General features: G+C 46.7%; 1 protein-coding gene across 2 annotated transcripts in view; it reads left to right on the top strand.

Annotated features, from left to right (window-relative positions):
- The window catches only part of Tspan5 (tetraspanin 5), a 171,632-nt gene that overhangs the window by 127,491 nt on the left and 25,267 nt on the right, over positions 1-18,874 (top strand). The window contains exon 2 of one of the 2 annotated variants that reach the window (XM_027395824.2): positions 10,039-10,089. The exons of the other annotated variant lie outside the window; for it this stretch is intronic. Within the exon in view, the coding sequence (XP_027251625.1) occupies positions 10,039-10,089 (51 nt within the window). The remainder of the gene's footprint in view (positions 1-10,038; positions 10,090-18,874) is intronic. 2 annotated transcript variants of the gene reach the window in all.

Raw genomic sequence — 18,874 nt, 5'->3', positions numbered from 1 at the left:
TCTAGCTTGTGTGAAGTTGTTACACACACACAAAAAAGAACAAAACAACAACAACAACAAAACCTATCTAGAACACATAGAATCATTTCTTAAGACATGTGACCAGCCTTGGTGGACTCACATTTCCAGAGGAAGGTAAGTGAAGTTCAGGCCATGCGTGTAAGTCATCATGCCAAAACTCGGGGCGCTGGACAGGAAGAGCCAGAGGATGTGGGAAAGCCCCGTAGATGGGGCTGGTGAGGTGGCTTAGAGGGTAAACTGCTTGCCACATAAACATGACGATGGGTGTTACGATAAATCTTTCCGCCAAAAGCCTCCTGAGCCCCACCGCCATGTGCGAGCTTTATGCCAGCCACCCGCCCGAGTTAGGCCCAAATGAATCCACAGAAACTTGTATTAGGTTCAAAGCTGCTTGGCCAATGACTAGGATTCCTCATCTGCTAGCTCAGTCTTAACTATCATAAACCTATATATTTTATAAGACTTATCTTATCAGACGCCTTATTGGTGTCCCTCCTTGCTGGTAGATCACATTGTGCCACTGGAGCAGGAGTGTAGGGGAAAAGAGGGCCCTTCCTGTTTCTCCTTCGCTTAAATATGAGTCTCCTTGCTATGTCACTTGCTGTCTCATTGGCCAAACAGTATTTTATTCAATAGTCAATAAGGTAAACATACACAGTACATTCCCCATCAGATGGGAATGAGTTCAGATCCTAAGTACCACGTGGATGCAGGGTGGCAGTGGCAACCTGCCTGTAATGCCAGCACTCAGGAGGCAGAGGCAAGGAAGGGGCTCCCAGGGCAAGCTGGCTGGCTAGAGCTGGATTAGTCTAATTGGCCAGCTCTGGGTTCAAGTAAGAAACTTTGTCTCAATATATAAGGAGGGGAGCAATTGAGGAAGACATCCCATGACAGCCTCTGACCTCTGCACGTGGGAGCACACACAGCTGTACCTACATATTTGAAGACATGCATAAATACATGAACACGAGAGAGAGAGAGAGAGAGAGAGAGAGAGAGAGAGAGAGAGAGAGAGAGAGAGAGAGAGAGATTTCTTCATTTACGCATGTCTGTCTATGTACTTACTTAGTTTGTACTGTTGGGGAGCAAACCTAGGGCCTGCTGTGATAGATAGGTAATCATTCTGAGCTAACGTCCCCAGCCTGAGAAATGTCTTTCAATGCAGATCCCCAGAATTTGCAGGGTTAAGTATTTTGAAGCCATTCAGAAAGGGGTAGAAAAGATTTCAGACTCTAGAGTTTGTTTGTGTATCTTAAATGCATAGATACTTGCATTTAAGTACATAGATTCTTCTGGAAGGATGCTTACTTGGAGACAGAAGAAAGAGAGCTGAACATGTGCTCCACGGCTCGTATAGGTCCTGACTTGCCTATTGTCTGTACTATGAGGTACTGTAGTTCTTTCCCCGTCCTGTGTGACCTGCAGACATGACAAGGCCACCCCTAGTGTGGTAGGGAAGCTCCGAGGACAGGGAGCCTGTGTTCATCTTGCACCAGGTATTTTCTGACCCTGAAAAGCGAGCTGAGTGTTAGGATGACCACCATGGATGGTAGGAATTGGGCTCATACGGGGGAATGTCTGAGGAGAGATCAGGCAGGGGGAAATCTGTATTGAATACTTGCTGTCCCGGGCAGTGAGATCTGCCTATGGACTCTCTCTCACTTGGTCTCACAGACCCCACAGCTTTGAGCAGTTAACTGTATTAGGTGTGAGCTAGATCTTTATTCCACAGGCAAGAACTGCAGTGTTGTGGGAAGCCAAAGACGCTTGAGAGATTCTTGTTCCGTCAGGGGACACACTACAGCCTTCACTGTGACCTCGGAAGCCTGACACAGCCTGGCTCTGTGCTGTGCTTCCTTCCCAGCCCCTGGCACTTCATGTCCCACATTGTTCCCCTCTGTCAGGGCCTCAGCCAGATGTCTGGCTTCAGCTAGGATGCTGTTCTGACATCCGCCAGTCAACTCCTTCATCTCTTCATAGTGCCATGTTGCTAATAGGTGTTTTTTCTTTAAGATTTATTTTGTTTTATTTATGTGTCTGCATGTGTGTGCCCACAGGGGCCAGAAGAGGACGTTTAACCCCCTGGGACTGAAGTTTCCAGTGGTTGTGAGCTGCCCTACATGGGTGCTAGGACCCCAGCTCCAATCTTCTGCAACAGCGGCAAATCCATTTCTGAGCCATCACTCATCAGTTCCTGCCCCTCGCACAGGTTTCTCAGTGGAGACCCTGTGTCTGGTCTGCACTCACACTGTGGGGACTGTACCTGCTTCCATCTTTGTGCCGCCCTGCGCAACCTACTCGTTTGTGACTCTGATTGACTCTGATTGCTCGTCTCTCCCTGCGCACCTCAGCTAGCATGGCAGTATTCCAAAGCTGGCCCTTGTCCGTTCAGTTCCCGCTCTTGTCTGAAGCCCTCCGGTGGCTGCACTGATGATTGTAGATGCCCAGCAAGCACTGCCTTTCCCATGGTATGCGGCTGTGCAGCGCTGGGGCTAGAGATCTGTGGGCAATAGGTTCTCAGGGCACGCTGAGAATGGCCTTGTGACAACGTGAAGGGAGAGACACTGACCCTGGCCTCGATGGGGAATGTCCTGTTTACTGATCTGAGTTTTATCCATCATGCCATCTTATTAAGACAGTTCTGGACAGTTTGTAGGAACTGGGGCACCAGAACCCAGTGGCAAGAGTAGGATTGACTTTCTGTGCATTGAATTTTCCACCAGCCCACACTTCCTTCTTTGCTGTGGCAGGCGTTATCCTCAGGGACTTTTTACTCCTGAACTATACTCTCTGAAGAGAGGTATTGTCTTAGTGTATGCACTTGGCAAACCTTTGTAAACTGGCCACCCATGTGCCGGAACTGTCGTGTTGGCTCAGAATAAAGAGTGTCAAGAAGTGTGTGCTGTAGCTTCCAGACAGTAACTTTCCCACTGGCTCATTCTGCAGTGTCCGGAGACAGCCGTGGGTGCACCTGTCCTGTTATTCAGGCAGAGATGCTTTGTCTTTAAACTTTCCACAGAATGTTCTTCCTTCCATTGTTTCCTAGGCGGGTACTGAGGTCCTGTGGTAGCTTCCCGAGGTGCTGATCTTGAACACTGTTTCATTCTGGGCAGATGCCCGGGATGAAAACTGTTGTTCTTTAAGCAAACAGGAGTGAAGAGTATCTGTTTAGAAGACGCCTGAAAACTTTGAAGAGCTGCACCCTTGCATGGAGTTGCCCCTCCCTTTTTTGAATAAAAATAGCAGAGGTGGTAGAAATATTTGGTGATTTTAAAATAATTTAGTTTTCAAAAACACAGAATATGAGACTTGCTTCAAAGAGATAGCAGCCAGGTACTCATTCAATTAAAAAAAAAAAATCCTTCAGAATTGCCACTAGGTCCAGCCAGCTCTGAAAACAGCACCCAGAAGTTAATTTTGTCTTCAGAGCAGTGGGTTTCGTCTTCCCTGTCCTGGAAGCTGGGGATGGGGCCCGCTTTGGAATGTTGAAGGGCCATAGTCTCCAGGGAGTTACCTTCACACCTCTGTGGGGTCGTTACTGAAAATGTCGCTTTAACTTTCCAGTAGCTTTTTGTTGTACCAGCTTCTCCATATGCGGGGCGCCACCAGTGCCTGTCTGCATTCCCAAGCCTCCTCCTTTGCATCCCTGTGGATCTACTCCAGACGTCTGCAACCCACATGGGGATTCTTTTCATCAGTACCAGCCTGCCCCACCCACTCCCACCCACCACACAGATGGTCCCTGAGAAACTTCCTGTCACTAGGGGGATGAATGGGCGCCTCACAAGGAGCCACACTTGCTTTTCTGATTGCATGCCATGCCCCTCCCCCTTGCTGTGTTCCTACCCCACCAGTCTCCCTCCAGACGTGGGGACTCAAAACTCTCTTCTTACTACAGAACCAGTTTATTCTCTCACTATTGGGTTATTTCCTCTAGCTGAACTGTACTCCTATTGCAAACAAGAGCTGTGTCTGTTTTCTTACCTCTGTTTATCTTGAGACATGTAAGGTTAAGTACAAAGTTGGAATGCAAAGAGACGTGAGTACTGAAAGGGGATGGATTAGTGGCTTTTTGAAGTATCCATTTAGTGCCAGTTAGGCCCGAGACACTGTTCCATTCCAAGGTAATGGAGAGCCTGCCAGGATGAAAATAGCTGGGCACAGAAGAGGTTTTCCACTTGACAGGGCGGCAGATGCACCCTTCTGGGATCCCCCATTAAACTGTTTTCCTTTCCGGCTTTGCCAAAGGATCAGTTGTGCTGGCCCCGGGAAGCCAAGTCTAGCAGGCTACCACTCTCTGTTTCCACGGGGAGCCATTCTCAGTTCTGTCCAAAGAATGTGCCTTTGATGCCCAGACATCAAGGAGTAACTTAGAGGATTAGTGCACGCACTTCCCAATACTTCTGCCCCGAGCTGGGACCCTAGATGACATTTTAGACATACTAGGAAAGCATATCCCTAATCTGGAAATTTGGGTTCAGTTCCCAGCACCCCTGTGGCAGTTTTTAACTATCTGTAACTCCTATTCCAGAGGATCTGATGGCTGGCTTCTGCCGTCTGTGGGCACTACCAGCAAAACAAACACAAATATAAAAATAGATAAAATACTTTAAAAAATAAAAACAAATGTAAAGGAATATTCAGTAGTACTTATTCCCTGAGTGGCCTGGCTCAAGCACCTACATGTGCAATGCTGGCAGAAACACTTAATGTTTCTAAACCTATTTGGTTATTAGTTAAATATGAGTAATCTCAGATATCTACTGCATCAAATTGGTGTGGGATACTTTAGGTCAACATTATTCTTTATTCAAGCTACAAATATAACAAATTTTCTGGGGATTATGCTTAAAAGAGAAAAGGTAAAATTAATTGTAAGTTTATATTTGCCAAGTACACTTAAAATACTAACATTTCCAATAGAATAAATAGCAAAACAGCCATTATTGGGATTTTATATTCTTTTTATTCCTAGCACATCTTCAGCCATGGCATACATTTAACAGTTGCCCCATACCTCAGTTTGAACTAGGTGCTTTTCAAGTGATCCTGGTTAGTACCAACCACATTGTTAGCACTGCTTTCTCAAATTTACATTAAAAACAGAACCTCAAGGCCAGAAATGGTAGCAAATACCCTTAATCCCAATACTTGGGAAGCCGAGGCAGTCAAATCTTTGTAAGTTCAAGGCCAGTCTAGTCTACAAAAAAAAGTTCCAGGCCAGCCGGGGATACACAGCAAGATCCTTCTGAAAAAATAAAAACAAAAGTAAACTTCATAAACAAACAAACAAAAAAACATTTTCTTAGTGGTTAAACCCTGTTGCTGATGATACAGCATGGTGTTGGTTGTAGGACAGAGAAATGAAAAACTGGAACTAACCTGGGATCCTCTTCCTTAACACATAGCTTTCATGGTGACAAAAGGCACTGTGCAGGCTGTTGGGGGAGAAAAGCCATGAATGGACTTCCCCGGTGGTGAGTCCTGCATGCTACAATTCCATCCCATGGATGCACTCGTGGCATGACTGTTATAGAAGCAACCAACTGCTTTCTGATTAGATTTGAGGCCTGCTCTATGGAGAGAATTCGTGGCTGCTCAAAAGTTTGTGGAGAAGGTGGTCATACATCCTTGGAAGCAACATGCTACTGTAGTTCTGGCAAACGTCCTTCTGAATGTATATGTTTATACCCATAGGCAGTGTTACTCTCAGCCTTGGTCGGGGAAGCTTCTTTTTGTAGCAGGCAGTAGTCAGTGCAGAGTCTTGTCACTGGTCAGATGCTGAGAATAAGTGACTGTTGAAAATAAGTGCTCAGCCTTAAATAGGGCATCTCTATCAATCTCCCTAAGGTTCAGGGACCATCATGCAAGAGGCAATAGAAAGAGGGCAAGAGCTAGATTTGGGTGGAGTGCTATGAAATGCTCTACTCTAGACGTGGCCGTTGCAACTCAGGAACTCAGAGCAGCTGCGCTTACCTGCATAAGACTTGCACAGGATCACGGCCGTCCAATAATTCCTGCATGGGTGAGGGAGGGGCTCATGAGGGAGGGGCTCCCCACTCCCCGAGCTATTGGCAATTGAAGCCTGCTGGAGTAGGAGGAGTTGTTTTTCCTTGGGAGTGTGGCCCACGTTCATTCAGACAGCACTAACGGGACTTAGTGAATTATTAATGAAAGAAAAAGAGAGAACTTGTGGTGGAGGAGACACATGTGGGGGCTTGGGAGAGTAAGAGGGGTACTTGGAGGTGGATAGGATCCAGATTCTTTGTATACATGTATGAAAATTTAAAAATCTAGTACCTTGGGGCTGAGAGTGTAGCTTCGTGAAGGACACCTGCTTGGCTCCAGCACCGCGGGCTGAAATGAAAATAGTATCTTAGCTCATATTTGCATTCAACGAATTTTGACACAAGTATCTCATTACTCATTTTACAACTTCAGCAGTTTGATGGACAGACATTTCCGCCACACATTTGCATACACTGCCGTGTGGGACGAGTGTCAGTTTTGGTTTTGCTTCCATCTCAGAAGAGTAACAGGTTGCCATCAAGAGTTCCCAGCATTCCTCTGCAGCAGTCTGTGGGTTTCAGAGTGAGGTCAGTGTGGGCTTTCTGGGCACCCTTCCTTCAGGAAGTGGGAAGGGGAAATGCCTCCATGTGCTGTGTGTCTGTCTCTGGGGTCTGGCTCTTCTCTCTTAATTATTTGGAGCTGGAACAACTTGATTTTAAAACAAAACATATGGACGAGAGCAGTTGGGAGGACCTTGGCTACGGATGTAGTGCAGAAGGCCCGCCCCGCCCCGTGCCATTCGATCACTTAGGTATGGGACATCTTCCATTCATTTCAAATTATGCCCCCTTTCCAAATTCTTAAACCCTCATTTGGAAGGACACAAGTCAAACAGGAAACACTGAAGGAAAATTATAAAGGAAATTATGAGTCTCTTTCTCTCTCTTTTCCTTTCTCCTCTCTGGAAAACCATCACTTTCCATTTTTTTCTTTTATTCTGATTCATGAAAGAAAAGACAAATCTTCCCCCAAAGTGCCAAGAGTAGGAAGGAGAAGTATGTAAAGAGCAGAAAGTCTGTACCCCACCCCAGCTGAACTCCCCAGTTTCCTCCGTGCTCAGCACGGGCATGGGGAATGTGCTTCCACAGCCAGTCTTTCTGTGAAGGCAACATTTTGTCTCTGCTTGAGATGGAGTCTCTCGTAGCCAAGGCTGGGCTGGAAGTCCTGGTCCTCCTGCCTGTTCAAGTTGATATTGTACGAAGGCACCCATCTCCTACTCCAGTACTTCCTCTGCTTGCTGGCCTCATAATATGTGATGTCCTGGTCACGTCTCATAAAATTCTGGCCTGAATGCAATCCCGTTTCCATCCCAAGTGGGAACGGGAATTCGTTAGGAATTGTGAGAGAACACCTGCCCTTAACCAAATCGCCATTAGGAGCCTGGGAGCCACTTAGGAGCTCTGTGATCTACACAACTTGTCTTCCCTTTTCCTAAGAAGCGGCCATTGTAGTGCCAGTTTCAAAGAAAAACTGCTGTAAACGCTCAAGAAAGTCACTGCTTCTGAGACAGTAAACATGGGGGCCTCAGATATCGAAAGCAGGGAAGCGTGAGTGGCTGGAACCAGTCCTGCTCAGCAATGACTGCCTTAGGAAGTCAGACATACTACCCAACCCCCGTGCATATGATGTCATTTGCATAAAACAAAGCCTGAACTCTGTCCTCTGGAGCGTTCCCAGTACAGAATCCCGAGTACTCCTATCCACCTGTCAGTTGTGACTGTATTTTGTCTAGCACCTATAAATATGACTCTAACATGCCGAGTTGTGTTGTTCCTGTACTTTCTTTCATGTTTTAGATCGGAAACATAAAATGAAATAGTGCATTGGCCAGCATAGCAGAAGGGCTGACCATAGCTTTCTCATAGGGTGTTGAAAACAAGAAATCTAAGCACTTGTGCTGGCTAGTTTTGTGTCATCTTGACACAAGATAGAGTCATTTGGGAATGGGGATTTTCAATTGAGAAAATGTCTCTCTCAGTTTAGCCTGTAGGCAAGTCAGTCTGTGGGGGCATTGTCTTCATGATTGATGTGGGGTGGTACCACCCCTGGGCAGGTGGTCCTAGCTTGTATAAAAAGCAGGCTAAGCGAGCCCGAGAAGCAATCTAGGAAGCAGTGTTCCTCCGTGGCCTCTGCGTCAGCTCCTGCCTCTAGACTCTTGCCTTGAGTTCCTGCCCTGTCTTCAGTGACGGGCTGTGATGTGGAAGTGTAAGTGAAATAAATCCGTTGGTCCTCAAGTTGTTTTTTGGTCATGGTGTTTTAACACAGGAATAGAAAACTAACCATGACAGCAGTTTTAAAGTAGCTCCCTCGGAGCAAGGGTAGGAAGAATGGAGGCCTAATTTTTACTGTATTTTATTTTGCCAAAGACACACTGAAGCTTTTCTGTGGGTGTTTAGAATATATTGCACTCTATCTTACTTAATGTCATATTGGGTATTTTTTTTTTTTTTTGAGCTCTGGGAAGCTCTACCCTTTTAAATACGACCACATTTCTGAGTAACTGAATATCATTTTTTCACTCTCTTTCTCCACTTGGATTTACTATCCCTGCCTCCAAGGTGTGGGTAACTCCTTGCTGTGAATGGCCAGACCTTGCTGGGTGGACAATCTCAGACTTCCCTGAAACTGAAGAACAACCACCCCCACTGTTGTGCTCTTTGCCCACGGTCTCAGTAGAGAGCTTTTCTGACATTTGACTTAATCAAGATGTTAGTAAAATAAACAGTGTTCTCACACTGCTGTCAGACTAAAACCGCTTGCCACCCCACCCCCACCGCTTCAGTGTTTGGAAAGGGAAGTTCAAGTCTCTGTTGAGAGTAAAGACCAGAAACGGGTGGGTCCGGCCCAGCCCTAGTCATGGCTTCCTAGTGGATGGGCAGTCCTGTACCATTGCCACCCAGTCTTTGGTCCCCCACTGGGAGACACACTGTTATTTTACATACTATCAGGGTGTGGGATGATACTATGATTTTTAAACCACATTTCAGTTTCAGGGAACTGTAGAGGGGAAAATGAGTGTCTCAGAGCAGACAGGATATAGCGAAAACCAGTTAAAGTGGAAAGGGCTTTCCGCCGTCGTGCCTACTCTGTCACAGCCCTCTTGTCCCCAGTGTGGCTAACTGATGGGGCTGCAAGGTAGTCAGCCTTCATTCACTGTGCATGTTGTGTGTGTGCCAACTTATCCATGGAGTTATGGGATCAGTTTAGACCAGGAAAGGTAATGAGGCTCTTGGAACTTCAGTTTTAGTTTCTAAAAACAAAACAAAACAAAACAAAACAAAACAAAACCTCAACGATCTGGGGTTTCTTTGGATCACATTGAACTTAATAGGATTCTTACTGCCTTTGAAGGAGCGATAAAGAGCTCGTTGGAGGGCGTGGGGATCCTGTGCCCCCTCTCTTACCTGGTCCACTCATAATGGTTCAGTGGGACAGAGATCACCAAGTCTCTAAATGTGTGCTCTTTCTGTCGGTATCTAATGAACAGTGGCTCGGATTCTCCAACACTCACTCACCCTCCCTGCTCTAAATGTTTGTTTCATTCAAGATTCTATCTAAAGATTAGAATTCATGATTTGAATTGTTATAGTAATTGTTACAGTAATTTTAAGCAAGGAGACGATGGTATTTCTTTTCCTAATTAACTCAGATGTTAAAGAAACCTCCCCTCCCCCATCAAGTAATATAGTAAAACAATTAATTGAAAACTTCCTTTTGCTGGGTGATGGTGGCAGCACAAGCCTTTAATTCCAGGACCTGGGAGGCAGAGGCAGGTGGATCTTTTTGAGTTTGGGCCAAACTGGTCTACTGAGCTAGTTCTAAGACAGCCAAGGCTACAGCCAAGAAACCTGTCTTGAAAAACCAAAAAAGAAAAGAAAACTTACTTTCATGAGTAAATGCATGGTATTTTCCCTGACACTTACCCTGATCTCCCCTTTTCTCTTTCAGTTTTTGGGAATAACATTTCTTGGAATTGGACTGTGGGCGTGGAATGAAAAAGTAAGTTGACCACCGTGAAGATGAGCAGGTTTGGTTGAAGGCTGCAACTTGAATGTTTCCCTTTTGTCTTTGGCCATACCACAGGGTAAAAACAGACAGTTGTCTACTGAGAGGAAGTACTCTCCAAGACTGTTTGTGTGTCTGAGGTGATCACTACAGTCAGTGTAGCATATGCGGAGGGCATGGATGTGACTGGGATTTGACCAAGGGGTAGCCTCACTCGGCTACAATGATCTCATTCTGCTTATAAATGTCACTGTGTGGCCTGTAGCCTTTCACCCTCCACCCTGACTTTTGAACCCTTTTGGAAGATGACCTAAATGGTAAAAAATGGTCTTCCAGTGTGCCATGTGGTAGGATGGAAGGCAAATATAAATTCCTGCTTAAATATCAGATACTCTTCATCACTAATGCTAAAGAGTGTAAGCAGGCAACAGCTGCTCATAGATATTAAATGCTCAAATTCGATGGTCATATATAGTGCAGAAAAAAGGAAAATCCAGAAATGCCAAGGGGCGTGGTTCAAATTGCAGTGAAGATCGGGATTCTGGGCAGTTTCTGTCCCAAGCTGGTGACACCTTGTCTCCCCTGAGCTTCTCACTGCAACTTTTGATTTTCTCTGACATTCTCTGGCCACCACTGAAATTCAAAAATGAGAATCACCCTCTCTTTGTTCCTTGTTTGGAAGTGAAATCACTGGAAGCATGTTTGGCTGAACAGCAAAGTGTGTGTGTATGTGTGTGTGCGTGCGCACGAACACAATGTTCTGGCAAACTCAGGGCTTGGCTTATTCTTCTCTTATCTCCTGGGTGTTTGTCTTTTGAGTCTGGCTGAGCTTGAAGGCAAAGGTTCTTTTGAAGTGTTAAATGTGTTAAGAACCAATATCAGGCGGGTTGTTGGTGGTACACGCCTTTAATCCCAGCACTCGGGAGGCAGAGGCAGAGGCAGGCGGATCTCTGTGAGTTCGAGGCCAGCCTGGTCTCCAGAGCAAGTGCCAGGATAGGCTCCAAAGCTACACAGAGAAACCCTGTCTTGAAAAACAAAACAACAAAAAAACCCATTATCAATAAATAAAAATGAGACCCAAACCAAGGCTCCCATCAAACAAAAAGACTTCAGATGTCAGTGGGATTTTGTAGATCCTCTTGCAGACAGACAACATGAGGCAAAGTCAGAGTAAAACCTGAGTTCACCATTGCCTGTGGGGTGTTACTCAGTGGTAGAGCATTGTCTGCAGTCAATCCCCAACACCGCACAAAAGGAGAGAAGACACAAATTCTGTTGGTAAAATGCTTGCCACACAAACACGAGGACCTTAGTTCATCTCTACACTGATGCAAAATGCCAGATGACGTCATGTTGTCACACGTATTTTTAAATTCTGTATTGGGGTGGTAGAGACAGTGAGCTCCCTGGAGCCAGGCTGTGAATCATTGAGCTTTGGGTCCCAAAAACATGAGATGGATGGCACCTGAGGAATGACACCTGATGTTAACCTTTGACCCCCCACATGCCTGTGCACACATGTGAAAGCATGCGCGCGCGCGCACACACACACACACACACACACACACACACACACACACACACACATACACTCTGCATATGTGAATGCATATACACATACACATGCAATGTTTTTTTAAATAAAGAGAATAGGCCTGGTGAAATGGCCTAGAGCAGTGGCTCTCAGCCTTCCTAATCCTTCGACTCTTTCATACAGTTTGTCTTGTTGTGGTGGCCCCCAACATTAAAATTATTTCATTGCTGATAACTGTAATTTTGCTGCTGTTATGAATAGTAATATAAATAGCTGATATGTGACCCCAAAGGGGTCATGCCCCACAGGCTGAGAACCACTGGCCTTGAGGGTAAAGGCATTTACTGCCGTGCCTGACCATCTGAGTTTGATCTGCAGTTCTCATCCCGTGGACAGAGAGAACTGCCTCCTGAGAGTTGTTCTCCGACCTGCCTCATGTATATGCACACATGCGCACACACAGACACTCACGTACACACATACACAGAGACACACAGGCAAAGTGCGTAAGTGTGATAAAATTTAAAGAAAGAATAAGGAGAAAAAGGCACTGCCCCTTTTATAGTTACAGAATGTGTCTATAATATATAAAATACATTCTGGATATGCACCACTGCCAGTAAACAGTAACCTTTCGAAACAAAGTCTTCCTTATACAAAGTAAGACAAATTAAGTTCCCTGAATAGATAAGTTCATCCCTTGAAACTTCTCTGTTGAATACCAATCTTCTCTTGGATTGTGGTTAGCTGCTTCTTCATCCCAGTTAAGCCTTGGGATTTGTCTGGGTGGGATCTCAGAAATTCTCCCTTTGGAACCCTGTGTTTGGTTAAGTGCCAGATAACACGGCTTCTTATTGCCCGTTTAACAAGAGCCTGTTTCTGGCGGCTTTGAGAAGGACACTGGAAGCCAGTAAATGAACCAGTTGTCTACCCCAGCAATAGACAGGCAGTAGGTCACTTTGAAGTTTTTTCTCTTTATGAAATACAATTACGTTTTTATTTTGTTGATGGCCTCACATCTCTTTTCTGATCACATAAAAAAATGTCCACAATTGGCAGCATCCCCCAAATATGTGGGGTGCCACTACATTCAGAAAAGGATGACATAGCAGTCCTTTGTTAGGGCCAATGCCAGTAAGTGGAACCTTTTTCTTGAGAACTGGAGTTGCATGGCCCAAGTCACTTAGCTCCCATCTAACAGAACTTGATGAGCAAGGTCCAGGTAAGAGGAGCAGGAACGAAAGGTATCCAGCGCTACAGTGACCCAGCCTGTGGCATACTGCTCTTCAGCCTGGACCTCAGACAGAAGGCTGTAGCACGGTTGATAGAGTCCCTGTCTCATGCACTTACAATCTAGGAGAGACGCCAGCTGGAAGGAGGTCACTGGCTGAAAGGAGGTCACTGGCCAGGAACTGCATCCCAGTGCTAGCAAGAAGCACTAAACCCAGGCTGCTTAGAAAGTGACAGGAGACTGGTATCCACCACTCTACAGTTTGGTTGTTGCAGCAGTGAGGATTGAACCCAGGGCTTTGTGTATGCCAGGCAAATGCTGTGTTACCAAGCTGTAACCCTAACCCTGAGATGTTCCTTTTAGAACTTGAAACCAGCCTTTCTGAGGTGGCCTTGGGATCTCTGTGAAGTAAGAATGATCTACATAGGAACAGGCCGAGGACATTCTAGGGAGAGGGGTGACAAGGGCCCTGCTGACTCTACTTTCCTAACTGCACAAGTCCCTTGTCCAAGACCTTTGAGCCCTCACCAGGCCAGGTTTCTAGTTCAAGGTGGACCCCAGTCAGGTTGAGGGTGGAATGTAATTTGAACCTACTGAGCTAACACCAGTTTGAATCAGTAAACTCCCAGACAAGGCTGTGGCATTTACTGTAAAGGGGGAGGTGTGGACAAAGTTTGGAGCCGAGTCAAAGCTGGAATGATGTTAAATCCACTGCATGGGTCAGATTTCCTTAATACACAAAACTGTAAACACACTTATGTGGAATACAGAAGCAGCAGAGGTAAAAATTGCTGCCCTTCCAACGTGGTATCTGCCAGTCTGAGTTAATACTGCAGGCAAATGCTGGAAATAATTGTCAAATAATTTTATCTAAACTCCAAGTTGGCCTTGAAGGTACCGAGAATGGCTGTGTCTCCAGGGGAAGCTGGTCTACGCTTAGTTTTCCATGATCTCAGGATCTGCTCCTTGGATTACAGTTATATAGCATGGATCTCCTCTCTAACCCCCTCAGCAATATGTAGCTGTAGTGAACTCTTTTGTCCCAGTAAACATTATGGAACATATAGCCGGGGTAGATCTGATGCTGGATCTAGGGAAGATGAAACAAAGAGTTTCAGTCCCCGGCCTCAACCTCAGACCTTAGGTACGTGAAGAGTATGTATGCATTCATAAACACTATGCATATAATGAGACTGCAGGGAATACTGGTTGGGAGTGAATATGCATGTTAAAAACTTTTTTTCCCATCGGATGAGGATCATGTTCTGTGGATTTTCACTGTTTTCCAGTGATCCTGTTGGGTCCCACAGAATAAATCCTTCCACATGTTTGCTCTTGAGGTTTCTGAGGATGGAGCTCTGCTTCCTTTGGGGATGCCTGACGAAGCATCTTTTCTCTGGGTCGTCCTCACATGCTGTTTACTGAAGTCCCGCCACCATCCTCTCGGTCATGTTCCTCTGGCCTCCCTACAGGATGTCCTTTCCATCATTGAGAAGATACGAGAAGAGCCATGGGAAGTATGCCTAGGGGCTGGAGAGATGACTCAGCAGTTAAAGAGCACTGGCTGCTCTTGCAGAGGACCTGGGTTCAGTTCCCAACACCCACCTTGGCAGTTCACAACTGTCTGTAACTACAGTTCCAGGGGATCCAATGTCCTTTCTGGTACAACACATACCTGCAGACAAACATAAAATATAAATAATAAATCTTTTTTGTACACAAACCAATAGGTGATTGATGCCTTTAATCTCATCACTCTGGAGGTGGAGTCAGGAGGATGAGGAGTTAAAGTCATTTGGGGATATTTAGAGATAGCTACATGAGATCCTGTGTCAAAGAAAGAAAAAGTAGGAAGGGGAGGAAAAAGAAAAACTACCATCTACACAGGGCATGATGGTGCATGCCTGTAATTCCAGCACTTGGGGCAGTGTAGGCAGGACCATTACAAACTTGAGGTCAGCTTGGGCTACTTGGTAAAACAATGTATTAAAAACGGTGATAAGAAATGCGTTCTTTGAAACAATGAAAGAGCAGATGAGTGGCGAACAGTGGCTGCGATCTTTTTAAGTCCTGGCCATTCCATGACCCCTGCCTCTGAGCTTCAGAAGTAATCGTTGCCTGAGATCTCTAGTGAGCTGATGGTGTTCACACCTCCTACTGCATGAACAGAGATAAAATTACATCTGGTCTGTTTCTGGTGTCTGATATGAGTGACACGGCCTTCCAAAGCACATTTGTGAGTTCTGGGAAACGAGTTTGCTGATTTCTATTTTCCATTTCTATTGTTAAGAATGGGAATCTATATGATTACCTCATTTGCTTCCTGGGAGAATTGAGGTGCTTCCCCTCTCCTGCTCTGTCCATCGCTCCTGCTCATTGCTTAGTTCTGGGCAGAGCCAGGAGAGGGATTTACATCACTGATGACTGTACGTAAGGGAGAGTTTTACAGACAGTTGTGGACAGTGGAGGAGGGGGTTCCACTTCCCAGAACAGGAAAAGCTTCCTTGATCCTGCGTGTGACTTTGGGGTTTTCAGTGTCCCCCTGCCTTCTCTGTCTAACACAGCCCCTGCCACTGGCAAACCAAACTCCTTTAGGGCAGTAGTTGGTGGCTTCTGCCTCACAGTCCCCTCCTGTAGTAAACTTCCAGATGTTCACAACCCACAAATGGGGTGCACGAAGAACTCCATGCTTGCAAAGTGCTGATTGGGATAAGCACCCTCCTAAGGAGGTTTCATTTTCACTCCTGTGATCTGTGCTTAAGAGGAAGGCAGTGTTCTGTTTGAGAAATCGGGAAACTGAGGCCCTGGAATGTGAGGCTGTGTTTCTTGCTTTCTTTCCTTCTCCCTGTACCCCATCCTCCACCTCAGATTCTCACCCGGGTTCCCTAGGTGGGGAGAAAAGAGCAGGTGCACAGCCATCCCAGGAAGACAGAGGAAGAGAATCCCGTATTGCATCGTGTCGTGTGTGTCCTCCCCGTCCCCCGCCCACCACCTTTTCTGTGTTTGGGGACAATTCTGTCTCTGCAGAGCCCTTTCCCCTCCCTGGTATTGTCTGTGTCTGGAAGCCTCTTCATCACCAGTGGCTTGTAGTAGACTCATCCTGGAAGAAGGCCCCCTGTGTTCCCAGGAAGGAGAGTCAGGAATGCTGGGACCTGGCCAGCCAGCCAGTTCATGGCAGAGGTCAAGTTCCCATCACTGAAGAAGGCGGTGGGTAGGACTTGGCTGTGGGGCCACTTTGAAGGGGGTAGCTGTGAGATGCTGCAAGGCTCCCTGGAAGATTTCCCTTAATGACTGAAGTGTAGTAAGTTTGTCTGCCTCCTTCCTTCCCTCGGCTATCCTGTTATGTCTCAGACACTGCACACAACAAGCAGCTTTTGCTCAGAGCTGGGAAGACGACCCTGTGATCTCTTAGCCCTGAAGCAAGTACAGCACATGATGAAAAATCAAATAAAATCTCTGTTTTTGTATGTAACCCTTGAAATGTTACTCAGGCAAGTTTCTTAGGTACAAAAATGCAAACCTGTTACAGTGGCTTGCTTACTAACAGTCAGATCTCCATTCCTGGCCCATTCTGGGACAGACTCCTGTCTGGCACTAAGATTGTATCTTTACCCATGCCAAACTGCTTTGGTCCCTGAGGAGAGGACAGGGATAGGACAGGGAGGGATACAGGCCTTGACTTGGTCCCTGAAGAGAGGACAGGAATAGGGGCCGTGCTAGTTCCTTAGTCTGCTTCCTATCATCTCAGAGTAAGGATGAGATTTTGTTCCTGAGCCTAGTGATTGCTGAGGGGAATCCTTTGGGGTCTTACTGAAGCTTCCTTGTTGAGTCCCTCTGTCACTTGGTTGATTTGAGCTGGCCTCTATCTGAGTGGCTACCTTATCCCGCTGTCTGTCTTCTGTCTGTCCCTCTGAATTCTGCTGATACCTCATCTCACCACTGTAGACAGCTCTGTCTGATGGGGTCATTGTGATCCAAGCTAACTCTTTCATTGCTGTTTTCATGTTTTCTCTTGGTGACAACCATCTGCAGAAGAGGCCAGTTCAACCAGAACAGCCCTTGCCTGCCTGCGACACCAGAGCAGTCAGCACCCCCCCTCCCAGGTTCCCAGGGCAGGAATCAGTCCTCAGGGCCACCTCCTTTCCCTGGTGAGCAGGCCCTGTGTCTGTCACCTGCAAGCTCCCTGATGGCCCCCTTGACACTCTACATAAGCAGTGAGTGAAAAGAGAAGTCTCACCACCCACACGCGCCCCCGGGGAACGGTTTCATTCATGAGTCACTTATTTGGGGTCTGGGTTCTGGGGAGCTGACCTCAGATGGTTACTGACTGTGCCATCTCCCCAGTGCCCACAGCAGTCACCTCTAGGACAGTTGAAGTCCCCTCACCAGGCTCTCTCACCACCTTTTGCACGCCTGACTTGGCTGGAGTGGTGTCTGTGGCAGTAGTGGGTGGAGGACAGGAAAGGCTTAGCTCCTACACACTCTGGCTTTCTGTTCTGGTGAAATCTGAGTCAAGAACGTTCTAACATATTGTACGTTTCTTGATTTAACTGTGCTACATTAGAGATAAGAAGCCCCTCTCTTGCTGCTGCCTGCAGGTGCCATTCAACAGGGCATTCCAGGAGGATAGGATGTACAGCTCAGTGGCCAGGTGACCAAGCTGGAAGTCCCTACTCAGCCCCTCTTCCTTCAGTGATGTGGGCCTTGGGCTCTCTCTCTTTGTGTGTTTCTCCACCAGAGTACCCAGATGGTAGCATGGCATGAAGAGACATCCCAGGGCCTAACACAGGTGGTATTAGCAGGGTCGCTCTTGGGATAGCGCTCTTGTTGACCTCTCCACAATGGGATCCTCCAGATGCTTCTGTAGCACCCAGACACTGCAGCACAGAAATGCCTGGCTCTCCTCACCTGAGTGTCCAGTCTCCCCCCTGACACCCTGTCTTTCCATCACTTGCCATACACACACACACACACACACACACACACACACACACACACACACACAGAGAGAGAGAGAGAGAGAGAGAGAGAGAGAGAGAGAGAGAGAGAGAGAGAGATCCAGTTGACCAAGTTCTGTTTCTTTGCTTTCACACATGCTGACATGACCTTTGATGTCTCCTCTCTGTGCACGTGGTACCACTATGGGTCCCTGCCCGCTAGCCCCTCCCTGTAGACATGCTATGGGGTGTCACTGAATCTTATTTGAAATGCCCTTGACTGGCACAGTACTTGCCATCTCACCTTTGGGCTGCACACTAAGACAAAAAAAAAATATACTGTGGACTAAATGACTTGAGTGATGGATGGTCCTTCACTCCCCATAGTTCTGAAAGCTGGAACCCTAAGTCAAGGTAGTGGCCAACTGTTCAGTTCCAAGAGAAGCCTGTCATCCTGGTCACCTGCAGAGGGAGGGTGACTCCTCATTATCATCCTGGTCACCTGCAGAGGGTGACTGCTCACTGTCATCCTGGTCACCCGCAGAGGGTGACTGCTCACTGCGTCTGCACGTGGCAGGGTGAGAAAGGACAGACTCTGGTGTATTCCTCTTCTCACTATGAGGCTTCCAGCCTCATGAACTTCCCTGAGCCTGACTTCTTTCCAATGACATCACCTCCAACCGCTATCACGTTGGTGGTGATTATGTTTCAACATCTTATTGAGTGGAGAGGCATTCAGTCCTAAACAGGGCCTGTATGATTATTTCAGTTCAGGCATGCTACTTGTGACTACAATGTTCTAAGCATGCCTTCTGAATTCTGAAGAGGTACGTGAAAGTGTCTGACAAGTGGCAAGGAACATGGGGACCTTAGAACATTTTCTGTGTCTGTGGGGCAGCCGCTCACTAGTGTGGGTGGAGACAGTGTGTTCTCTACCTGTGAGCAATACCAGCCCCGTGGAACTCGGCCCAGCCACTCTCCCAGCATCTGCTTGGCTGCAAGATGTTGTATGGGTGTCAAAGATGACCCTCCTCAGCTTCTCAAAGATACCCAGTGAACATTTTTTTTTTTTAATGT

The sequence above is a fragment of the Cricetulus griseus genome (assembly GCF_003668045.3).
Source record: "Cricetulus griseus strain 17A/GY chromosome 1 unlocalized genomic scaffold, alternate assembly CriGri-PICRH-1.0 chr1_0, whole genome shotgun sequence".
Lineage (NCBI taxonomy): Eukaryota > Metazoa > Chordata > Mammalia > Rodentia > Cricetidae > Cricetulus > Cricetulus griseus.
Note: the sequence above shows the minus strand (reverse complement) of the source record. Positions and strands in the feature narration are given on the sequence as shown.